This window comes from Myxocyprinus asiaticus, chromosome 39 (genome assembly GCF_019703515.2).
Source record: "Myxocyprinus asiaticus isolate MX2 ecotype Aquarium Trade chromosome 39, UBuf_Myxa_2, whole genome shotgun sequence".
Classification (NCBI taxonomy): Eukaryota; Metazoa; Chordata; class Actinopteri; order Cypriniformes; family Catostomidae; genus Myxocyprinus; species Myxocyprinus asiaticus.
In genome coordinates this window covers 30,012,392-30,032,376 of record NC_059382.1, presented here as the reverse complement: position 1 = coordinate 30,032,376, position 19,985 = coordinate 30,012,392, and the positions used below count along the sequence as shown (strand labels likewise).

The 19,985-nt window shown below is 34.8% G+C and overlaps 1 protein-coding gene across 3 annotated transcripts in view; it reads left to right on the top strand.

Annotated features, from left to right (window-relative positions):
- Positions 1 to 13: 13 nt before the first annotated feature.
- Positions 14 to 19,985, top strand: part of LOC127430033 (stomatin-like) — a 27,664-nt gene continuing 7,692 nt past the window's right edge. The window contains exons 1-4 of one of the 3 annotated variants that reach the window (XM_051679455.1): positions 14 to 97; positions 18,687 to 18,855; positions 19,627 to 19,730; positions 19,843 to 19,915. In XM_051679455.1, coding sequence (XP_051535415.1) covers positions 18,795 to 18,855; positions 19,627 to 19,730; positions 19,843 to 19,915 — 238 coding nt within the window. In that variant the 5' untranslated portion in view covers positions 14 to 97; positions 18,687 to 18,794. Of the gene's footprint in view, positions 98 to 6,272; positions 6,470 to 18,449; positions 18,856 to 19,626; positions 19,731 to 19,842; positions 19,916 to 19,985 lie in introns of those variants that run through there. The other 2 variants (XM_051679457.1, XM_051679456.1) reach the window with 2 other exon arrangements.

Genomic DNA, 19,985 nt, shown 5'->3' with positions numbered 1-19,985 from the left:
GTTTTAGATATGTTCTACCTCAGTATTGAGAGCATTTGTTTTACAGGAGGCTTTTTGAATGTTAGTGTCAAACTATCCAGAGATCAAGAAGGAGTCGGTAAGTGTGAGAATAACTGCTCTCTTGTGATCATGCAGAACATGTTGAAATGTTGATAAGACATTCTGTTGATGTTGACATGTGAATGTGGGCAGCTGAGTGTGTTGAAATGATCACAGTTAGTGTTGGTCTCAAAGCAAACGTTTGTAACGGGACTATTGACTGCTCAAGGGGGATGTCTCTTAAACTGTATCACAGATTAAGAGGACATCTACTATTAATAGAGAGCTCACGGTTTATGTAATGTTCTGTGTTTAACTTTTCCAGTTGAGTATGAAGTCGGGTAATGGTCTAATCAAAATCCTTTTTTTTGTTATTTCACTTGAGATTTGTATGTTATCACTACTACAACAAAAAAGCACCATGTGTTACCATCTGATACCATCACTGTACCATAGTACCGTCATGTTACTTTTTTTTACTGTGTCATTTGAGCATGTGCATTATGTTTTCTATTTTTATATATGTTTTTGCATTTTCTTTAAAAAATATGTGCCTTTTCGATAACACTTTACAGTAAGTTTCTATACATAAATAACATTTGAACTAGCAATAAACAATATTTTTACACCATTTATGGTAGCACTTTACAGTAAGGTTGTTTTTGTTAACACCACAGTAAACATGAACCAACAATGAGCAATACAGTACTTTTAAAATATTTATTAATCTTGGTTGATGTTAATTTCTACATATACTAATATATGTTTAACATTAAAGCTTGCATAGGTCAACATTAGTTAATGCATTATGAACTAACATGCACCAACAATGGACAATAGTATTTTGATAAATTAACATTAACCAAGATTGTTCATTGTTAGATCATGATACCTAATACACTAACTTATGGTAACAAATAGAACCGTATTGTAAAGTGTTAATACATTTATTAATCTTGGTTTATATTATAAGGAAACACTTTACAATAATGTTGCATTTGTTAACATTAGTTAACATCAGTTAACATGAACTATCATTTATTAATCTTAGTTAATGTTAATTTCAACATATGAATACATTTTTAAAATCAAAAGATGTATTTTTTAACATAAGTTCATGCACTATTAACTAACATGTAAATATACTATTGTTTGTTTGACGTTCAATTTAGTTCATAAAGTGTAATTAGGTACAAACACAACTTAGTAACATATACCACTTTTGGTAACACTTTACAATAAGGTTCCATTTGTTAACATTAGGTATCATGAACAAACTATTAACAATATATTTTTACAGCATTTATTAATCTTAGTTTATGTTAGTTCATAAAAATACAATTGCATGTTAGTTCATAGTGCATTAACAAATGTTAACTAATACATCTTTTGATTTAAAAAGAATTATTAGTAAATGTTTTTACTTAAGATTAATAAATGCTTAATAAGTGTCGTTCACTGACATTTCATGTTAACTAATGTTGTTAACTAATGTTAACAAATGCAACCTTATTGTAAAGTGTTACCCAACTTTTGTATAATATTAAAAATGTATTAGTACATAAAGACATTAACATTAAACAACATAATTAAATGCTGTAAAAGTATTTTTCATTTTTAGTTCATGTTAACTATTTTGCATTAACTAATGTAAATGTATTCAACCTTATAGTAAAGTGTAACAATTTTGCATTATTTGCTACAGTTGTGCTGGCAGAAATTTTGAAATTTTGGCATTGATTTTGAAAATATGACTGATCATGCAAAAAAACTGTCTTTTATTTAAGGATAGTGATCATATGAAGCCATTTATTATCACATAGTTGTTTGGCTCCTTTTTAAATCATAATGATAACAGAAATCACCCAAATGGCCCTGATCAAAAGTTTACATACCCTTGAATGTTTGGCCTTGTTACAGACACACAAGGTGACACACACGTTTAAATGGTAATTAAAGGTTAATTTCCCACACCTGTGGCTTTTTAATTTAAAATTAGTGTCTGTGAATAAATAGTCAGTGAGTTTGTTAGCTCTCATGTGGATGCACTGAGCAGGCTAGATACTGAGCCATGGGGAGCAGAAAAGAACTGTCAAAAGACCTGCGTAACAAGGTAATGGAACTTTATAAAGATGGAAAAGGATATAAAAAGATATCCAAAGCCTTGAAAATGCCAGTCAGTACTGTTCAATCACTTATTAAGAAGTGGAAAATTCGGGGATCTCTTGATACCAAGACAAGGTCAAGTAGACCAAGAAAGATTTCAGCCACAACTGCCAGAAGAATTGTTCGGAATACAAAGAAAAACCCACAGGTAACCTCAGGAGAAATACAGGCTGCTCTGGAAAAAAATGGTGTGGTTGTTTCAAGGAGCACAATATGATGATACTTGAACAAAAATGAGCTGCGTAGTCGAGTTGCCAGGAAGAAGCCTTTACTGTGCCAATGCCACAAAAAAGCCCGGTTACAATATGCCCAACAACACCTTGACATGCCTCACAGCTTCTGGCACACTGTAATTTGGAGTGACGAGGCCAAAATAGAGCTTAATGGTCACAGCCATAAGCGCTATGTTTGGAGAGGGGTCAACAAGGCCTATAGTGAAAAGAATACCATCCCCACTGTGAAGCATGGTGGTGGCTCACTGATGTTTTGGGGGTGTGTGAGCTCTAAAGGCACAGGGAATCTTGTGAAAATTGATGGCAAATTGAAATCAGCATGTTATCAGAAAATACTGGCAGACAATTTGCATTCTTCTGCACGAAAGCTGTGCATGGGACGCTCTTGGACTTTCCAGCATGACAATGACCCTAAGCACAAGGCCAAGTTGACCCTCCAGTGGTTACATCAGAAAAAGGTGAAGGTTCTGGAGTGGCCATCACAGTCTCCTGACCTTAATATCATCGAGCCACTCTGGGGAGATCTCAAATGTGCGGTTCATGCAAGACGACCAAAGACTTTACATGACCTGGAAGCATTTTGCCAGAACGAATGGGCAGGTATACCACCTGCAAGAATTTGGGGCCTCATAGACAACTATTACAAAAGACTGCATGCTGTCATTGATGCTAAAGGGGGCAATACACAGTATTAAGAACTAAGGGTACGCAGACTTTTGAACAGGGGTCATTTCATTTTTTTCATTGTTGCCTTGTTTTGTTTTATGATTGTGCCATTCTGTTATAACCTTCAGTTGAATATGAATCCCATAAGAAATAAAAGAAATGTGTTTTGCCTGCTCACTCATGTCTTCTTTAAAAATGGTACATATATTACCAATTCTCCAAGTGTATGCAAACTTTTGAACACAACTGTATATTGATGTTTATATTTTTGAGAGTGAGAACAGAGGATTAAAGGAATATTCCAGGTTCAATACAAGTTAAGCTCAATCGACAACATTTGTGGCATAATGTTGATTTCGACTCATCCCTCCTTTTCTTTAAAAAAAAAAAAGCAAAAATCGAGGTTTCAGTGAGGCACATACAATGGAAGTGAATGTGGCCAATTTTTTAGGAATGAAGAAATGTGAACCTTATAATTTTATAAAAAGCAATTTTTCTAAAACTTATATATTAATAGAAGAATTAAGCTGTAAAGTTGTTTAAATTGAACCTGGAATATTTCTTTAATGTGTATCTTAATTTGAGAGGATGAGTAAAAAAAAAAAATAAATAAAAATTCTTCTGCAGTTTACAGGAAGTGATGCAATATAGAAGTAATTAAGCATGGCTCCGCATCCGGTCACTCAAGCCAAATCCAAACAGCCTTGCATTGCTCATTTCATGTGTCTGTAATAAAACTGAAAGAATTTCAGATGTTGCAAATTATACAAAACATATTAGATCCAGATGTAGATGTTCTTGCCCTGGGAAACATTTAAAAATAAAATTCCCATGCCATGGGGCAGAAAAGTTACTTATTTACATTGCAAAATCCCAATTTACATCATTTTGACATTCCGGTAGTCTTCCACACATGCTGTTAATTTGCCAACTGTTTTGCATAACTTGGTGGTACACAAATTCATGACGAATGAGAACTTTGTTCAAAATCAGTTGCTTAAAAACACATATTTTTTGAACATTTTTGAATGCCATTGCATTAAGTACTATAACTACATTTATTTCACAGGAATGTAGCACAAGCACACTTTTTAAGCAAAACATAAAATCAAAAATAAAAAGACTTAAACAAAAACCAATATATTCAGTTCCAAATGAAGCATTTGGACACTTTCTAATTGTCATATGTAAAGTTATTGGAAAATGTTCATAGTTCATGATCTACACCTGTATTTACTCTGCAATGACATCTGTGTAAACTTGAGGGGAACAGATGTCATACATCCACTAAAAATCACTTATTTGCAGATGTCATACATCCACTAAAATTCACTTATTCCCCCACCCCCCATGTTTAAGCCAGATGGTTTGATATTTTGTTATCTAATGCAACAACATTTATACATTTTTAAGTGTGACTTAAGCCCTAATGCAGTTGAAGTCAGAAGTTTACATACACCTTAACCAAATATATTTAAACTCAGTTTTTCACAATTCCTGACATTTAATCATAGAAAACTTTCCCTGTCTTAGGTCATTTAGGATCACTACTTTATTTTAAGAATGTGAAACGTCAGAATAATAGTTGAGAGAATGATTTATTTCAGTTTTTATTTATTACATATTCCCAGTGGGTCGGAAGTTTACATACACTTTGATAGTATTTGTTAGCATTGCCTTTAAGTTGTTTAACTTGGGTCAAACATTTTGGGTAGCCTTCCACAAGCTTCTCACCATAAGTTGCTGGAATTTTGGCCCATTCCTCCAGACAGAACTGGTGTAACTGAGTCAGATTTGTAGGCCTTCTTGCTTTCACATGCTTTGTCAGTTCTGCCCACAAATTGTCTATCGGATTGAGGTCAGGGCTTTGTGATGGCCACTCCAATACCTTGACTTTGTTGTCCTTTAGCCATTTTACAACAACTTTGGATGTATGCTTGGGGTCATTGTCCATTTGGAAGCCCCATTTGCAACCGAGCTTTAACTTCCTGGCTGATGTCTTGAGATGTTGCTTCAATATATCCACATAATTTTCCTTACTCATGATGCCATCTATTATGTGAAGCGCACCAGTCCCTCCTGCAGCAAAGCACCCCCACAGCATGATGCTGCCACCCCCATGCTTCACGTTTGGGATGGTGTTCCTCGGCTTGCAAGTCTTCCCCTTTTTCCTCCAAACATAACAATGGTCACTGTGGCCAAACAGTTAAATTTTTGTTTCATTAGACCAGAGGCCATTTCTCCCAAAAGTTAGATCTTTGTTCCCATGTGCACTTGCAATCTGTAGTCTGGTTTTGAAGCAGTGGCTTCTTCCTTGCTGAGCAGCCTTTCAGGTTATGTCAATATAGGACTCACCTTTTACTGTGGCTATAGATACTTGTCTACCTGTTTCCTCCAGCATCTTCGCAAGGTCCTTTGCTGTTGTTCTGGTATTGATTCGCACTTTTCGCACCAAACTGCGTTCATCTCTAGGAGACAGAATGAGGTATGATGGCTGCGTGGTTCCATGGTGTATATACTTGCATACTATTGTTTGTACAGATGAATGTGGTACCTTCAGGCATTTGGAAATTGCTCCCAAGAATGAACCAGACTTGTGGAGGTCCACAATTTTTTTCTGAGGTCTTGGCTGATTTCTTTTGATTTTTCTCATGATGTCAAGCAAAGAGGCACTGAGTTTGTAGGTAGGCTTTAAAATAAATCCACAGGTATACCTCCAATTCAGTACACCTCCTATCAGAAGCTAATTGACTAAATATCTAAACTTCTGACCCACTGGAATTGTGATATAGTCAATTAAAAGTGAAACAATCTGTCTGTAAACAATTGTTGGAAAAATTACTCATGTCATGCACAAAGTAGATGTCCTAAACGACTTAACGCCAAAACTATAGATTGTTAATATTAAATCTGTGGAGTGGTTAAAAATGAATTTTTAATGACTTCTACCTAAGTCTATGTAAACTTCTGACTTCAACTGTACTTTTTTAAGGCCACTGTACATATGTAAACACCTTTAACTGATTGAATCCGTAATGTCCTATTCCTGCTGTATCTGTAATGTAGTGCATTCTAGTCTGCATTGTTCAACTTCTGTCTGTGTAATGTGAGACTGCCTGTGTGTTAAGCGGTCAGCCCTTTGACACAGCCAAATTGAAGATGCAGACCTTTCCCGGCATATACAGAGACTTCACCCACTGCTTCATCTCCATCTACAAACATGTTGGACTATGTGGGCTCTATCAGGGCACCACACCAGCCCTCATAGCAAACATCACAGAAAATGGAGTCCTCTTCATGAGCTACGGCTTCTGCTAGAATTTAGTGCGCTTTGTTTCGGGAATTGACCGAGACACAGAAATCAGGTAAGTTACCAACCATTACAGAAAACTGTGTTATAAGTAGTCTGACAGTGATACAGTGATGGTACATGATAAAAAAATGTCTCTCTATACTTTGATGTATGTTACTGTTTGATTACCATATTCATATACCATGGTACTGAAATTAGAGGCCGACCGTGTGTGGATTTTGCCGATACCGATAATACAGGTGGCCAAAAAGGCAGATAACTGATTAATCGGCCGATAGTTTTTAAAATCATTTTATTGAATGTTATAAAAACAAAAAACAAAAAAAAATCCTTACTGTGGTGGGCATAGTTATAGAGGTTGCAAGAGTCCAAAATGGTGCATAAGGTGGGACTTTTAATTATAAAAGAAGGCCAAAATATATTGGGGACTCTCATTTTGAAATGTCCGCATTTCCAGCTCATACAAAGACAACAAAATTATCACAAAATCATCTACAATGTATTACAATAGAATTACAATGAAGTAAACACTGTCATATGGACTAATACTGTGTGAGTAGTAATTAATATACAGTAGGTCATCATTCATCAATATTAGATCATCAGTGATCTCTTGTCAACAGTCAGATTGTGTCAAGTATCATTATTTTATAACATTTTGCTTTAGTACTCGTGAATTAGTCCATAAAAAGTGATAGTAGCAGAGTCTTGGCTTCGTTACAATGCTCAAAATGAAAATATTCACCAAATTAAGCTTTTTGCAGCCTATTTTTCACCAGATGAAGGATTTTGGCCACAGAGGAATGGAGGAATAATAATAATAATAAAAAGTATAAGCACTGATTTTTGCAGATTACTGATATTTCAGACATGACAACTCTCTGAAAGATTTAGCATGTTAATGCGGGTATGACATATATTGGATATTGGTCTTGGTGGACTAGATCTGCTGCTGCTGCTGCAGAAAAGTACAGACTGGCTACTGCTAGAACATACACAGACATACTGAGTTGAGCATGTGGACATGATGCTGCTGCTCCAAAATTCTAAAAAAACACAAGACACGCTGCATTGAGCATATAGGACATGCTGCTGCACAAATAGACATTACAAGCAATCCCCCTGTAGAAGATCTTGACAAGTGGAGCTGGGTTTCAGAGAAAAAAAATGCTGCAGTGAAACCGGCTTGTCTGGAAAACTAAGCAACTTCAATGTAAGACAAAGAGAGCGACACAAGTTGATTGGCTACCCAATTACATATCAAAGGACCAATCAGCTTACACCATGCGAGCAGATTGGCTTAACATGCCACATGTGAGCAAGCTGATTGGCTAACAGAAAACAAGCTCAAAGAACCTATCACCTTGCGCCATACAGAGCTGCATATATATATATATATATATATATATATATATATATATATATATATATATATATATATTGACATGTTCCATGTTAAAAACCATGGTGTTCTTTGAAGTACTTTGAAGTACAGTACCATGCAAATACCATGGTATATAAATATGGTAATAACACATGCAAAAAGTAACAAAGAGTATCATGATACTTACATGTTTTGGACGTACCATAGGAGTACAATGGCATTCTTGGTAGTATCTTGGAGCACAATGTAAATACCATGGTTCATTGATGGTATTAGATGGTAATACCATGGTACTTTGATATATACCTTGGTACTGAGTAATTGGTGCCATAGTATTTACATCATCAACAAGAAAGTACCATGGTATAATGTTTTTAGTTTTAGATATGTACCTGTATGATAATAGTATGCTTTGATATATGGTACTCTTTGATTACCATTTACCATGGTATTTAAATGGCATTCTATGGCATTTAAGAGTATTACCATCTTGCTATGACATTATTATGGTTTATCTATGGTATATTTTTATGGTAATACCATGTTGTTTGGACATGTACTATAGTAATACCATGGTATTTAAGTACTTTAAAGTACCATGTAAATACTGTACATGCCATGGATATTACTATGGTAACACAGTCATATGGTCACACATACAAAAAGGACCACAAACTACCATGGTACTAACATGTTTTTTTAATTATTTTTTTTAAATGTACCATAGTAGTACCATTTTATTATTGGAAGTACAGTACTTAGAAACCATGTTAATACCAAGGCACATGAATTTCAGTACCAAGGTATTCCCTTATGATACCATCACTGTCACCATAACATGCCCAAAACCCAAGGTGATATTATGTTACATTTGGTCTCTCCAAGAACAGTACCATCAATCAAAATAAAGTCCTTTCCAAACTACCATGTAATCCATTACATAAATACAATTTAAATCAATTACCTATTTAACATAAATTCAGAAATATTCACTTAGCATACAAATATAAATATATCATAATATATTTGACTCTTACATTATCGTTATGTAAGTGTCCAAAAAACTATGATGGTATACAGTATCTGGCAATAACATAGGTTTTTTTTTTATTTGTAAGGGATGATACTCCAAGGTACTTCAAAGAATGTCCAAAAATCATACCATTGTACCTTGTTCCTACAAACCATGGTAATACCATAGTACTTTTTTATTAGTGCACATACACACATCAGAATGACTGCGATACAGTGTTGTTGTTTGTATTATGTGCTGACATGGCAATGTTGTGAAACTGTATTTAAACATGTGGGCTGTTAATGTTATTTACAATATCTGTGTTGAACTGTTGAAAATGAACACGCCTCTCGGCCCCGTCATGGAGTAATTCTGATGGGCTTATGTTTCACTAGTAAACTCAATATGTGTGATGCAATTCAGTCCTTATGGACATGCGATCCACAGCCTTCATGCTCAGAGCATGTCTTTTGACTACACAAACATTGCTTGTTTACAATCAACACATGTTCTTTCATGATACCCCTTACAAAAAAACAATTAGTGGTACTATGGTGCAGTGATGGTATCAGATCAGATGGTAATACCATAGTACTTTTATTTATACCATGGTGTTGAATGATTACCATATTCATATACCATTATATTTACTGGGTACTCAGGTTTGTCATGGAATACCACATAATTATTATGTTGCAACATGGAACTACCTGGTTTTATGGAAAACAAAAAAAGTTTATTATAACATTGGCTTATAGAGATCAGCTAATTAATGGAACACTGTAGCCATCTACTGGTCATTGTTGTCATTTGATGTAATTGTTATTTTTAATCCAGCAGATGTCACCAGAGACCCCCAATGCTTGACGTTTTGATGTTTTGACAATCTTTCAATTTACTGAAATTGAAGTTTTTATTGAAGTGAAGATAACACAAAATTAATTTTATAGAAACATGAATGGAGTAAATCGAGTAAATATATAATCCCAAAAATAAATGCATAACTTAAGTGTTTTAAATTTAGTGAAGATGGTGTTAAATGGGGGTTTCCAATGTGATCTCATGAGAATTTGTATGTATTCTTACTGTACGTAAAGTTTGGTTCTAGCAAACGTACATTCTCTTGCGTTTGCATAGACACTGAAACGACCAGTATTGGCGTATTGACAGCATCTAAACGTCATTATTTTACGTATTAACACCTATAGAAACGTACAAATGTTTACGTGTTCTGTTTGAATTGATTAATATTGAATAATTCATAGATTTAATCAGTTAACTACATTTAATTTCTAATCAATTAGATTAGTTAAATGCCATCACATTTATTTAAAACAGTTGACATTATAATATGACATTTTAATGGTTTCATTCAGTTCTGTGTGATTTCTGCTGCCCTATACAACATTTTAGAGGATTACATCACTTTAACCAAGACAAAACTTTAAAATGTTAAAATGAATAAAAACTCTGCAATCGTTTAATCATTTATTAAGCATTTAATTGTATTTTTGTTTGCCATGGGACACAAAAGGATTTTTCAGAATATGCCAAAAAACAAAATAAACCACAAAAAGCACCATAAAACAATAACAAATTTAATGCATGCATTTGTTAGCCATAATCCAAACCTTCAGACTGCTTTCTGTGAAGAACAGACCCAAATTCAATGCATTAATTGTATGGTACTATACACGTATTTTCATGAAAGAAGGATCTTTTTTTTTTTCAATTTCAATTAAAGCAAATTCATTTTCAAGGAATAATTCACCCAGAAATGAAAATTCTGTCATAATGAACTCACCCTTATGTCGTTCCAAACCCGTATCACTTTCTTTCTGATGCGGAACACAAAAGGAGAAATTTAAAGGAATATCCTGGTACGTCAGAGCTTCTTTCATAGCACTCATGAACACTCCACAGATTTCAAGATTTTCACCAAAAAATTATTTCGGATTGTTTCTCATCAAAACCTATCGTTTATCTTCAGAAGACTTGGAATATGACACACAAGTCACATGGACTACTTTTATGATAATTGTGGGTCCTTTTAAACTTTAAAGTCAAGGCCGGATTAACCATGTGGGCAATTGGGCACGTGCCCAGGAGCACCACACAGACATGGAACCTTGAGTCTGCGACTCGGACTCGAGTCGCACTTAAGTCGCAAAAAAAAAAAAAAAAAAAAGACATGTGACTCTACTCGGACTCGTAAACAATTGACTTGAGACATGACTTGGACTTGAGATCAGAGGCTCGTGAAAAACACAAGTCAATTGCAAGTTTAAATGCAATTTTTTAAACATATCCCTTGAACAGGAAAAATGTCCGGGAGTGAAGAGGTGCTTTCCCTGTAAGAGCTGTCTGACTCATTCTCGCAGATCGGTTCTTTCTCGTAGTAGGTATGGCTGATTCAAAAGAACTGACACAGTAGAACGGTTCATTTGTTAATTGAAATCTTCACTTCGATAGGATGGCATCATCTAAATGCCCTTTATCATAATGTTTGGATTAAAAATCTTCAATATAATAGCCAAGGATGGATTAAGAAGTGAGAGACCAATGGGCCGGCACACCGTGGTGGCACACCTTTATAAGCTACAGGACTCTTGGCAGATTTGGATGGATTTTTAAAATAGATTGAAGAATAGTTTGTACCAATGTCTGACATGGCCAATTATATGCACTTTTTAATTATGATCTGATCAACATGATCACACGTGAAGTTTGCATGATGTTTCCGATAATTTCGGTACCCTAGGATCGGCGACTGTATGCCGACGCTCTGACATGCAGCATTCTTATCAGACATGTTTGCAGTGGTTTCAGTGTGTTCACCTTTCTACCTGATGCGATTGGCAGCGTGTTGCATCAGCTGCTTGGGAGATTAGGGTTCAAAGCCAGGCAGTAACCATGTTTGAATAATCAATGACGTGCATGATTCAGAGGTTTCACTTTTCCCTCTAGCATTACTTTTTTACTCCCCTAATGGTTAAGGTAAGGTTTGGGTTTGGGTTGGGGGATAGAATCTATAAATATTTGCTTTTCTCTTCATTGTATAACATCCTGTAAAGCTGAAAACAACTTGCTTCACTACTAGCATTTGGCGACCTCTCCTGGACATAAATGGAGCTCATACGTGCCTATATGCCCTACATCACTTACCGCTTTGGCAACTGGGGGCAATATTTTGAAATTTTGGTCAACGTATACCGATTTTGATGAAAGAAAAGTCGGTCTACTCTTTCCGATTTCACTGTGAGATCAGGCTGGATCCGATCCAAAATCATGCATTGTTAATAGGGATGTGCAACGGTATTCAAATACCAAAATCACTACTCGGTTATTCTGCACGTGTTTAGAGGTCTTCAACCCGATCTGAGTCTGACGGTACCTGACAAACCTTCAGATTTTGGGCCAGGTTCAGGTTAGTTTTTCAAGTAGGCTATAGGGCGAGTTATGGGCTGTTCACACCTGCGTCTATGCTGTTTTTAAATGTTTTTCTATGTAAACACGCACTGGACAGACATCTTCGATAGTTGCGCCGCACCACAACTCAGGACTGTCTCATTTTTTTAGACACTGCATTAAGTTTAAAAGAACTTTAATATTTCTAAACGCATCTCGAGACACATGTGTTCTGTTTCATAATTTGTTGCGCTGCATCAGCGCTGGTGTCACACATCGAAATTCTGATAAATTCAGGTTGCAAAGACGACTTAATGTGACTGTTACACATGATTCCAGATTGTTTTCCACCTGGCAAAGTTTCAGCGCTTCTTTCAATCCTTCAAATAAACACACTGCACCTGTGAGATGCAGATTCCTTGAGCGCACACTCGAGTGCCTGTGCTCGCGCTGCTGTAGTCCAGCATGCTTTCGGCCAAACAAATGGTATTTCACATTTACATGGATTTATAATTGATATCTCAAAATAAATACGTTATTTAGAGCTCGGGGCCCTTTGGATTTAGAGACCCCTGGGCAACGGCCCAGTCGCCCAGTGGTTAATCCGTCCTTGATAACAGCAATAAATGGAATGCTGTACTGTATGTAAGCTAAAACATGTGGGATGAACAAAGATGCTAGCAGAACTACATCGAACTTCAAGACATTTGAAAACTCACCCAGAAAAGGTGAGTCAGTCTTTTCATGCTCTGATAACAAATGTTTTTCTGTCAATGTGTTCATAAACAAAATGACCCGTCAAATATTATAATCGCTCTATCGCTTGATTTTTTACCCCTACTGTGTTTTTTTCTACACTGTTTACAAGGTTTACACAAGGTCCTTGAAGTGCTTGAATTTAGCTTTTAGAAATTTAAGGACTGGAATACCTGGTAAATCGCCTTGTTGGTTTAAAAGTGCTTGAAATGACAACGGACCATTTCTTCCTTGTAATGTGTGTCCATCAAAGATGAGATCCACGCTCTCCACTTTCAATGAATAATGTGTCTTTTAATATCCTTTCTGTTCTTTAAAGTAAAAATAAATATTAATTTTAATCACATAGCACAGATGCGATAAAAAAAAAAAAAACCCCAGAGAGACTTCTCTTTCGTTAATGAATGAACCGCAACACCTGTACGAGTCCAAGTATAGGTCTCTACAGAACAGTAATGGGTGTTTTCAAATCTGTGGGTGTTTTCGAACCGGGATGGGCGTTTCTAAACTATCCAATGAAAGTAGGGAATCTCAATGGTTTGAAAATGCCCACTGATTGGGAAAAGCCCATTTTTGTTCTGCAGAGATATAAGTCTCTAGGAGTCTGTGAGACACACGTTAAACTCTTAAACTGACAGTACAATTTTGGCGCTTGTTACACAAATTAATGTAAACTTACTGCTATTTCTTGTAAATTGTACGCATTATTTCAAACAGTGACACCACATATCAGCTCATATATATATATATATATATATATATATATTTTTTTTGTTTTTTTTGTTTTTTTTAAATAAATGTGATTATAATAATGATTACAAAAATATTATTACAAAATTAATTATAGCCTACACTTTCATATACTTTTTCAGGACAGTTTTCGTTCAGTTCTATTGCTTGTTCTGCATCTGATCAGCCTGAATAGCCTACTATTTTTATGGCTTATTTGTTTGTGATCTTTTTTATAGAAAGGTTTATGAAAAACTCTTATTATTTAAACTTCGAGCACTTCTATTGTGTATTAAAGAACCTTATTTTGATGAGAAATTGTTATGCGCATTTTGCTCAAACATTGTTAGAAAAATCCCCCAAACTTTGTCATGTAAGTGTTATTATATCGAATCGAGATCATATTGTATATCGAACCGCATCGTGAGATAACCATATCATCCCAAACCTACTTATAAAATGTATGCAGTTGTCATGCATATGAGGTTTTCATAGATGTTATCCCAATGATGGTTTAAGTCTTGTTTTAAATGATAAACGTTAAAAGTCAATAATGCAGTTGTTGTCCACTGTCTGCAGGTTCGCTGAATTCCCCAGAGCAAATGTAGCTATGAAATACTATGCAAATTTGATAATAATAATTTATTGATTGTTTACTGTATAAAAACATGATTAAAGTAAAAGCTTATGTAATTTATTAGACAAGTTTGAATAAATGAACAAGACAATCCCTAGAAGTAATCAGTTTTAATATTTCAAAATTGTATAAGCATACAGGGTTTATCAAACTCATCAGCTGCAGATAAAGAACTATTGCCAAAAAAAATAACTAAGACTTGACATGGACTTGTGACCAAAGACTTGAGACTTGTCTTAGACTTGACCTTGAGAGACTTGAGAATTGACTTGGACTGTACCGCAGGGACTTGTTAACATGTCTGGCACCACATCCAAGGGGGCACCACACGATGGCATTTTTTAAATGGTCTTAGGTCTGTTTTTATTTAAATGGTTATTACAATTTTTCAGTATCATTAAACAGATGTTGCTCAAGGCAAATCTAAGGGGGCAGTGCCCCCCTAGCCCCCCTTTAGACCTGGCCATGGTTCCGCATAAGTCATGCGTGTTTGGACTGACTTACAAATTGGCTGATGTTCAATACACAACATTTAATTTTAAAAGTGCTTTTACATTATGTACTAACCAGAGTCAAATCTATTAAATAAGTGTCATATGTTCTGGATCCTGTTAATTATATTAGTAGTAAGTCACGGGGGCACGCATAGCATGCACATGACCCAGTTTCCTGAAAATGGCCCCTGGGAATTGTTTCTTCTACATTAGCATTTTCTAAGACTGGATAACATTTTTATAGAATGGGATAAAGTTATACATTTGGGGGGTGAAGTATGTTGAATTCTGCTCGTTTGCAGGATTGTGGCCTTTGTATTCCGGTTTGACCCCCACTATGATTTGAACATTTCCCGCCAATGGAGCACTCTTTCTGGCTTATGAACTCAGTCGCAAGATGATGATGCAGCAGTTTGTTCGCTGACTCCACCTCCTGTAGTTTCTACTGTCTTTTCACCATACTGGCACTGTGACGTAATGCTGTGTTGTGTTTTCAGGAGGCACGGACAACATGCCTCTTGGACTTCACTTTATCCACCCCAGTATTTTTCATTTATATGTGTTTTATTTGTCTGTATGATGCAACTGAAATATCTTATATTTGAGAGAGGGAGTACAATTACATTGCAGTCGATAATGACTCATTTTAAAGCTTAAAAAACACCCAAAGTATCATTAAAGAAGTCCATGTTATTTGTGAATCATACTGCAACAAATTTGAACAAACAACCTGAAATTTAAGTGAAAATCTTGACGTCCATTTCACATTCATAAGTGCTATGAGAGAAGCTTGTTCAGAGTGGCTCGCATGCGAGAACTTGTGTTGTTTTAATGCTAAACCATACAAATTCTGAAATGACTTTTTTCATAGTGCTCATGAACAGATGTCAACATTTTCACTGAAAACTTGCTTACCTTTCAGGTTGTTTCACTGCCATCATATTAAAAATATGTGCAGTGGTATTCACTGAACAATCTCCTTTTGTGTTCCACATAGGAAAGTCTTTCAAAGGGTATGAAACAACAAGAGGGTGAGTGATTATAGAACATTAAAGGAATAATTCACCCCACAATGAAAATTCTCTCCTCATTTACTCACCCTCATGTCATCCCAGATGTGTATGACTTTCTGTCTTCTGCAGAACACAAATTAAGATTTTAAGAAATATATCTCAGCTCTGTAGGTCCATTTAATGCAAGTGAATGGTGACCAGAACTCAGAAGGTCCAAAAAGCACATAAAGCCTGCATAAAATAATCCATATGACTCCAGTGATTAAATCCATGTCTTTAGTAGCGATATGATAGGTGTGGGTGAGAAACAGATCAAATTGAAGTCCTTTTTTACTATAAATCTCCACCTTTGACCAGCCCCAACCAGTAGGTTGCTGAATGTGAAAGTGAAAGTGTAGATTTAAACTAAAAATAAAAACTTAAATATTGATCTGTTCCTCACCCACACCTATCATATTGCTTCTGAATACATGGATTTTACCACTGGAGTCATATGGATTACTTTTATGCTGCATTTATGTCCTTTTTGGACCTTCTGAGTTCCGGTCACCATTCACTTATATTGTATGGACCTACAGAGCTGAAATATTCTTTTAAAAATCATCATTTGTGTTCTGCAGAAAAAAAAAAATTCACATCTGGGATGGCATAAGAGTGAGTAAATGATTAACTTTTAGGGGAAATATTCATTTCCCATATGTGACATACAGTATGTGATTCTGCACAGTAAAGCTGACCTGCTGAATGCCTGTTTTATTTATCACTTGAAATACTTCTCTACTGACATTTTGTGTAGAATTCATGAAACTGCAGTATGCTGTACTTCACACAGTATATGAGATGGCTGTTGTCATTTTTATATAAAGGCCAAAAATTTGGAAAAAAAGCATGTGAAGTGGCATCTAGTGTTGTTGGGTGGCCCCATGTTTTCCATGTTGAGTTAACGACATTTAAACAAAGCCTGTCTCTATGGTGGGAGGCTCTTGGCTGCATGTGACACTTGACCAACAGGGACCCAAAGCTCCCGCATACAGTTACTGAGCCTAGATACCTTTTAATGAGGTCTCAGTACATGTATCTAAACAACTGTGAAAGCTGAATGACTATTTACTGTATTGTACATCTATGTATTTTTTATTTTTATTTTTTAAAGCACTTCATATTTTACAGTGCCACACTGTAAAAAGTGGTAAAATGCAAATGTTACCTTAAGGAGCTATTTCAACCTGATCTAAATCTTAAAATTTGTTTTAGTGTTGTAACCTGATGTGTTGATGCAAATAAGTTAAATGATATTTTTGACGTGAATAAAACCAATTAACTTAGATGTTACCATATGAAGCACCATTTTTGGCTGACATTTTTTTCAGTACACATGGGTGTTTAGCCAAACAGATGTGATTCAGCCACTTTACACTTCTGCTGCTTTGTCATTTTGATATTTAATATATAAAATATTTTTTAAATAGTTAAACATTATTTATTATAATTATTTATTAGTAGTAGTAGTAGTAGTAGTAGAACACTATTAATAATGAAATTAAAATAGTAATACATATTAATAACATTTAAGGTTTAAAAAATGAAGGCTAATCATAAAATAAAGGTTCATTGTCATTTTGATGTTAAAATATAGAAATATTTTGAAAATATTTAAACATTATTGTTATTAATAATAATAAAACATTATCAAATATTATTGAATAATGTTACTAATTTAATATTTTTTCAATAATTCAATCTATTATTATTAATAATACAATTATTTATAGTTTTATACAATAAAATATGTAATTAAAATAGTATTATTTTAAATAATAATAATAATAGCATTAAATAGTATTTAACATATTTTAAACATTTAAGGCTAATGTCAAAGTCTTTTAGAAATAACAACCTATTTAGATCATCCATGTATTAAATGCAAAAAGTATTTATTTGTATTGAGAGGATAATTTTGTCATATTTATTTATTTTATTTTTGTCAAACTTAATAAACTAACTAAATCTTTAAAAGGTTCGCAGACAAACATTAATACACATACTAATAAATACAGCCATCAGGTATTGGTGACTATTTGACCAGATTATTTAAATTTACATTGCTCTCTGAAATAATTGTTAATTATATTTGATTGGTCAGTCATGGCATTATAGTAAAATATTTTTGTATCATGATTGATAAACTGCATAATTGACCATTGTCCTAGCCAATCGATTTCCTATTCAGTATGTCTCTCATATCACTCCATACTCTCTTCCTTCTCACAAGATAAAATCAGTTTAACTCAAATCAACATTTCATGTTGATTTATTTATTTATTTGGAAAGAAGCTGAGTAAAAAGCAAGATAATGCAAAGTCAGCCAGTTGAAGTAGCCAAATAAACTTGTTATGCAAAATTACATTCTGTAGCATTCTACTCATATACTATATGTCAGCTCACTTTATACCTTTTTATTCCTGACATAATCAAAACACCAACATTACATTTCCATGTCGAATTACCAGCTAAAACGCAAGTGATGTCTGCCATAAGATATTTTATTTATCCAGTCATATATCAGCACTTGGGTGTCATGTGATTGTATGCCATGTGATTTGAGAGCTCATATTTCTCTGCCTGGTGATGGCACAGCAATCCATGAATAATATATGTCCCGTTACAGCTTTTACTGCATTTAAGAAATATACTGAAGGCTCTGAGCAAATACAAATTATCAGGAGTATTATTCATTTTGTACCTGTTCTGGCACACGTTATCAGTATCTAAAATTAAATGAGTCATGGCAGAATTTTCCTTTCCTCCTCTGCTGCTCTTCATACATCTGCAGTCTAGAGGGAAGAGAGAAGGACACACCCTCATGGGCAGGTGAGCTCACCTTTAAAGGTTCCCTGTTACCTGCTGTCTTCCATAACACAAGCTTGTGTTGCTCTAAAAGATGACTACTGTAATCAAGCTTCAAAACCGGGAGACTGAGAGTGGCACACAAATAATGCAAGGTAGGCCTTCATAAAAACATCATACATTTCTATATGTTAAAAATGTTTTTTTATCATAAGTCGTCACAAAAAAGTCATGTATCACAACATGAAAAACATAAAAAGTTTACTTAATCCTAGTAATAATGCCTTAACATTTGAAAATGTAACATTTAAAATTATTAAAGTAAAATATTTCTATAAAAATGCTGTATAAATTCAGAAAAATGTCTGTTAACACTTCTTTATTATGTACATATTTGCGAAATAACAGCGCACCTTAGCTTTTACAATTGTGGATGTCTAGTAGGCCTACATAAGGTGAGTGAAACATGCTGTGTGCACTGCAAAAAGTAGTAATCTGCAATTGTTACCTCAAGGATCACAAATTCTATCTACAGTATTTCTACTTGATCTAAACCATAAAAATTAATAAAATAAAAATCATTTATAAATTCCTCTACATGCTACATTTTTGAGTTGCTTGCCCAAGACTGAATCCTAAAAGGCCCCGTTGCTTTAATCCGTAAACAGTGAAAACATAAAAATATGACTGGTCAGTGTGCAGTGAAATTTAAGATAGCTTCTTGTACCATGTTATTGATCTCAAACTGTAAAAGTTGGGTTGTTTAATTCATAGGCTGATTCTGTGATTAATTGGGAATAATAGTTAAGATTTATAGTTGACATGACAAGCCTGTCTTGATTTATTATTTACATGCATTTGATTTATAAGCATTGATCATTTTGGGAAACTTCACTTGAACCGAAAGTTTGCTCCATGTCTTTCAGATGATAAGCCACCCTCACTGGGATGTATCGGCTGGTTCATTATCATCATCTCCGTCATTTTCATCATAGGACTGTTTCCTGTCACAATCTTTATGTGCATCAAGGTATGATGTGTTTTTAAAAGGAAGGCTAGGCTAGTATGATACAGATTGTACATAGACGATCAACTCTCGATCATTGACTGCATCTACAATGTACTCCCTGTCTCACTCTTAGATTGTACAGGAGTATGAAAGGGCAGTGATCTTTCGGTTGGGTCGTATTGTGGACAGGAAACCAAAAGGACCAGGTATGACAAAGGTTTTCATTTGTTTGAACATTTAACAACTGGATCCCATTAATCTACTGTATGTGCTCAT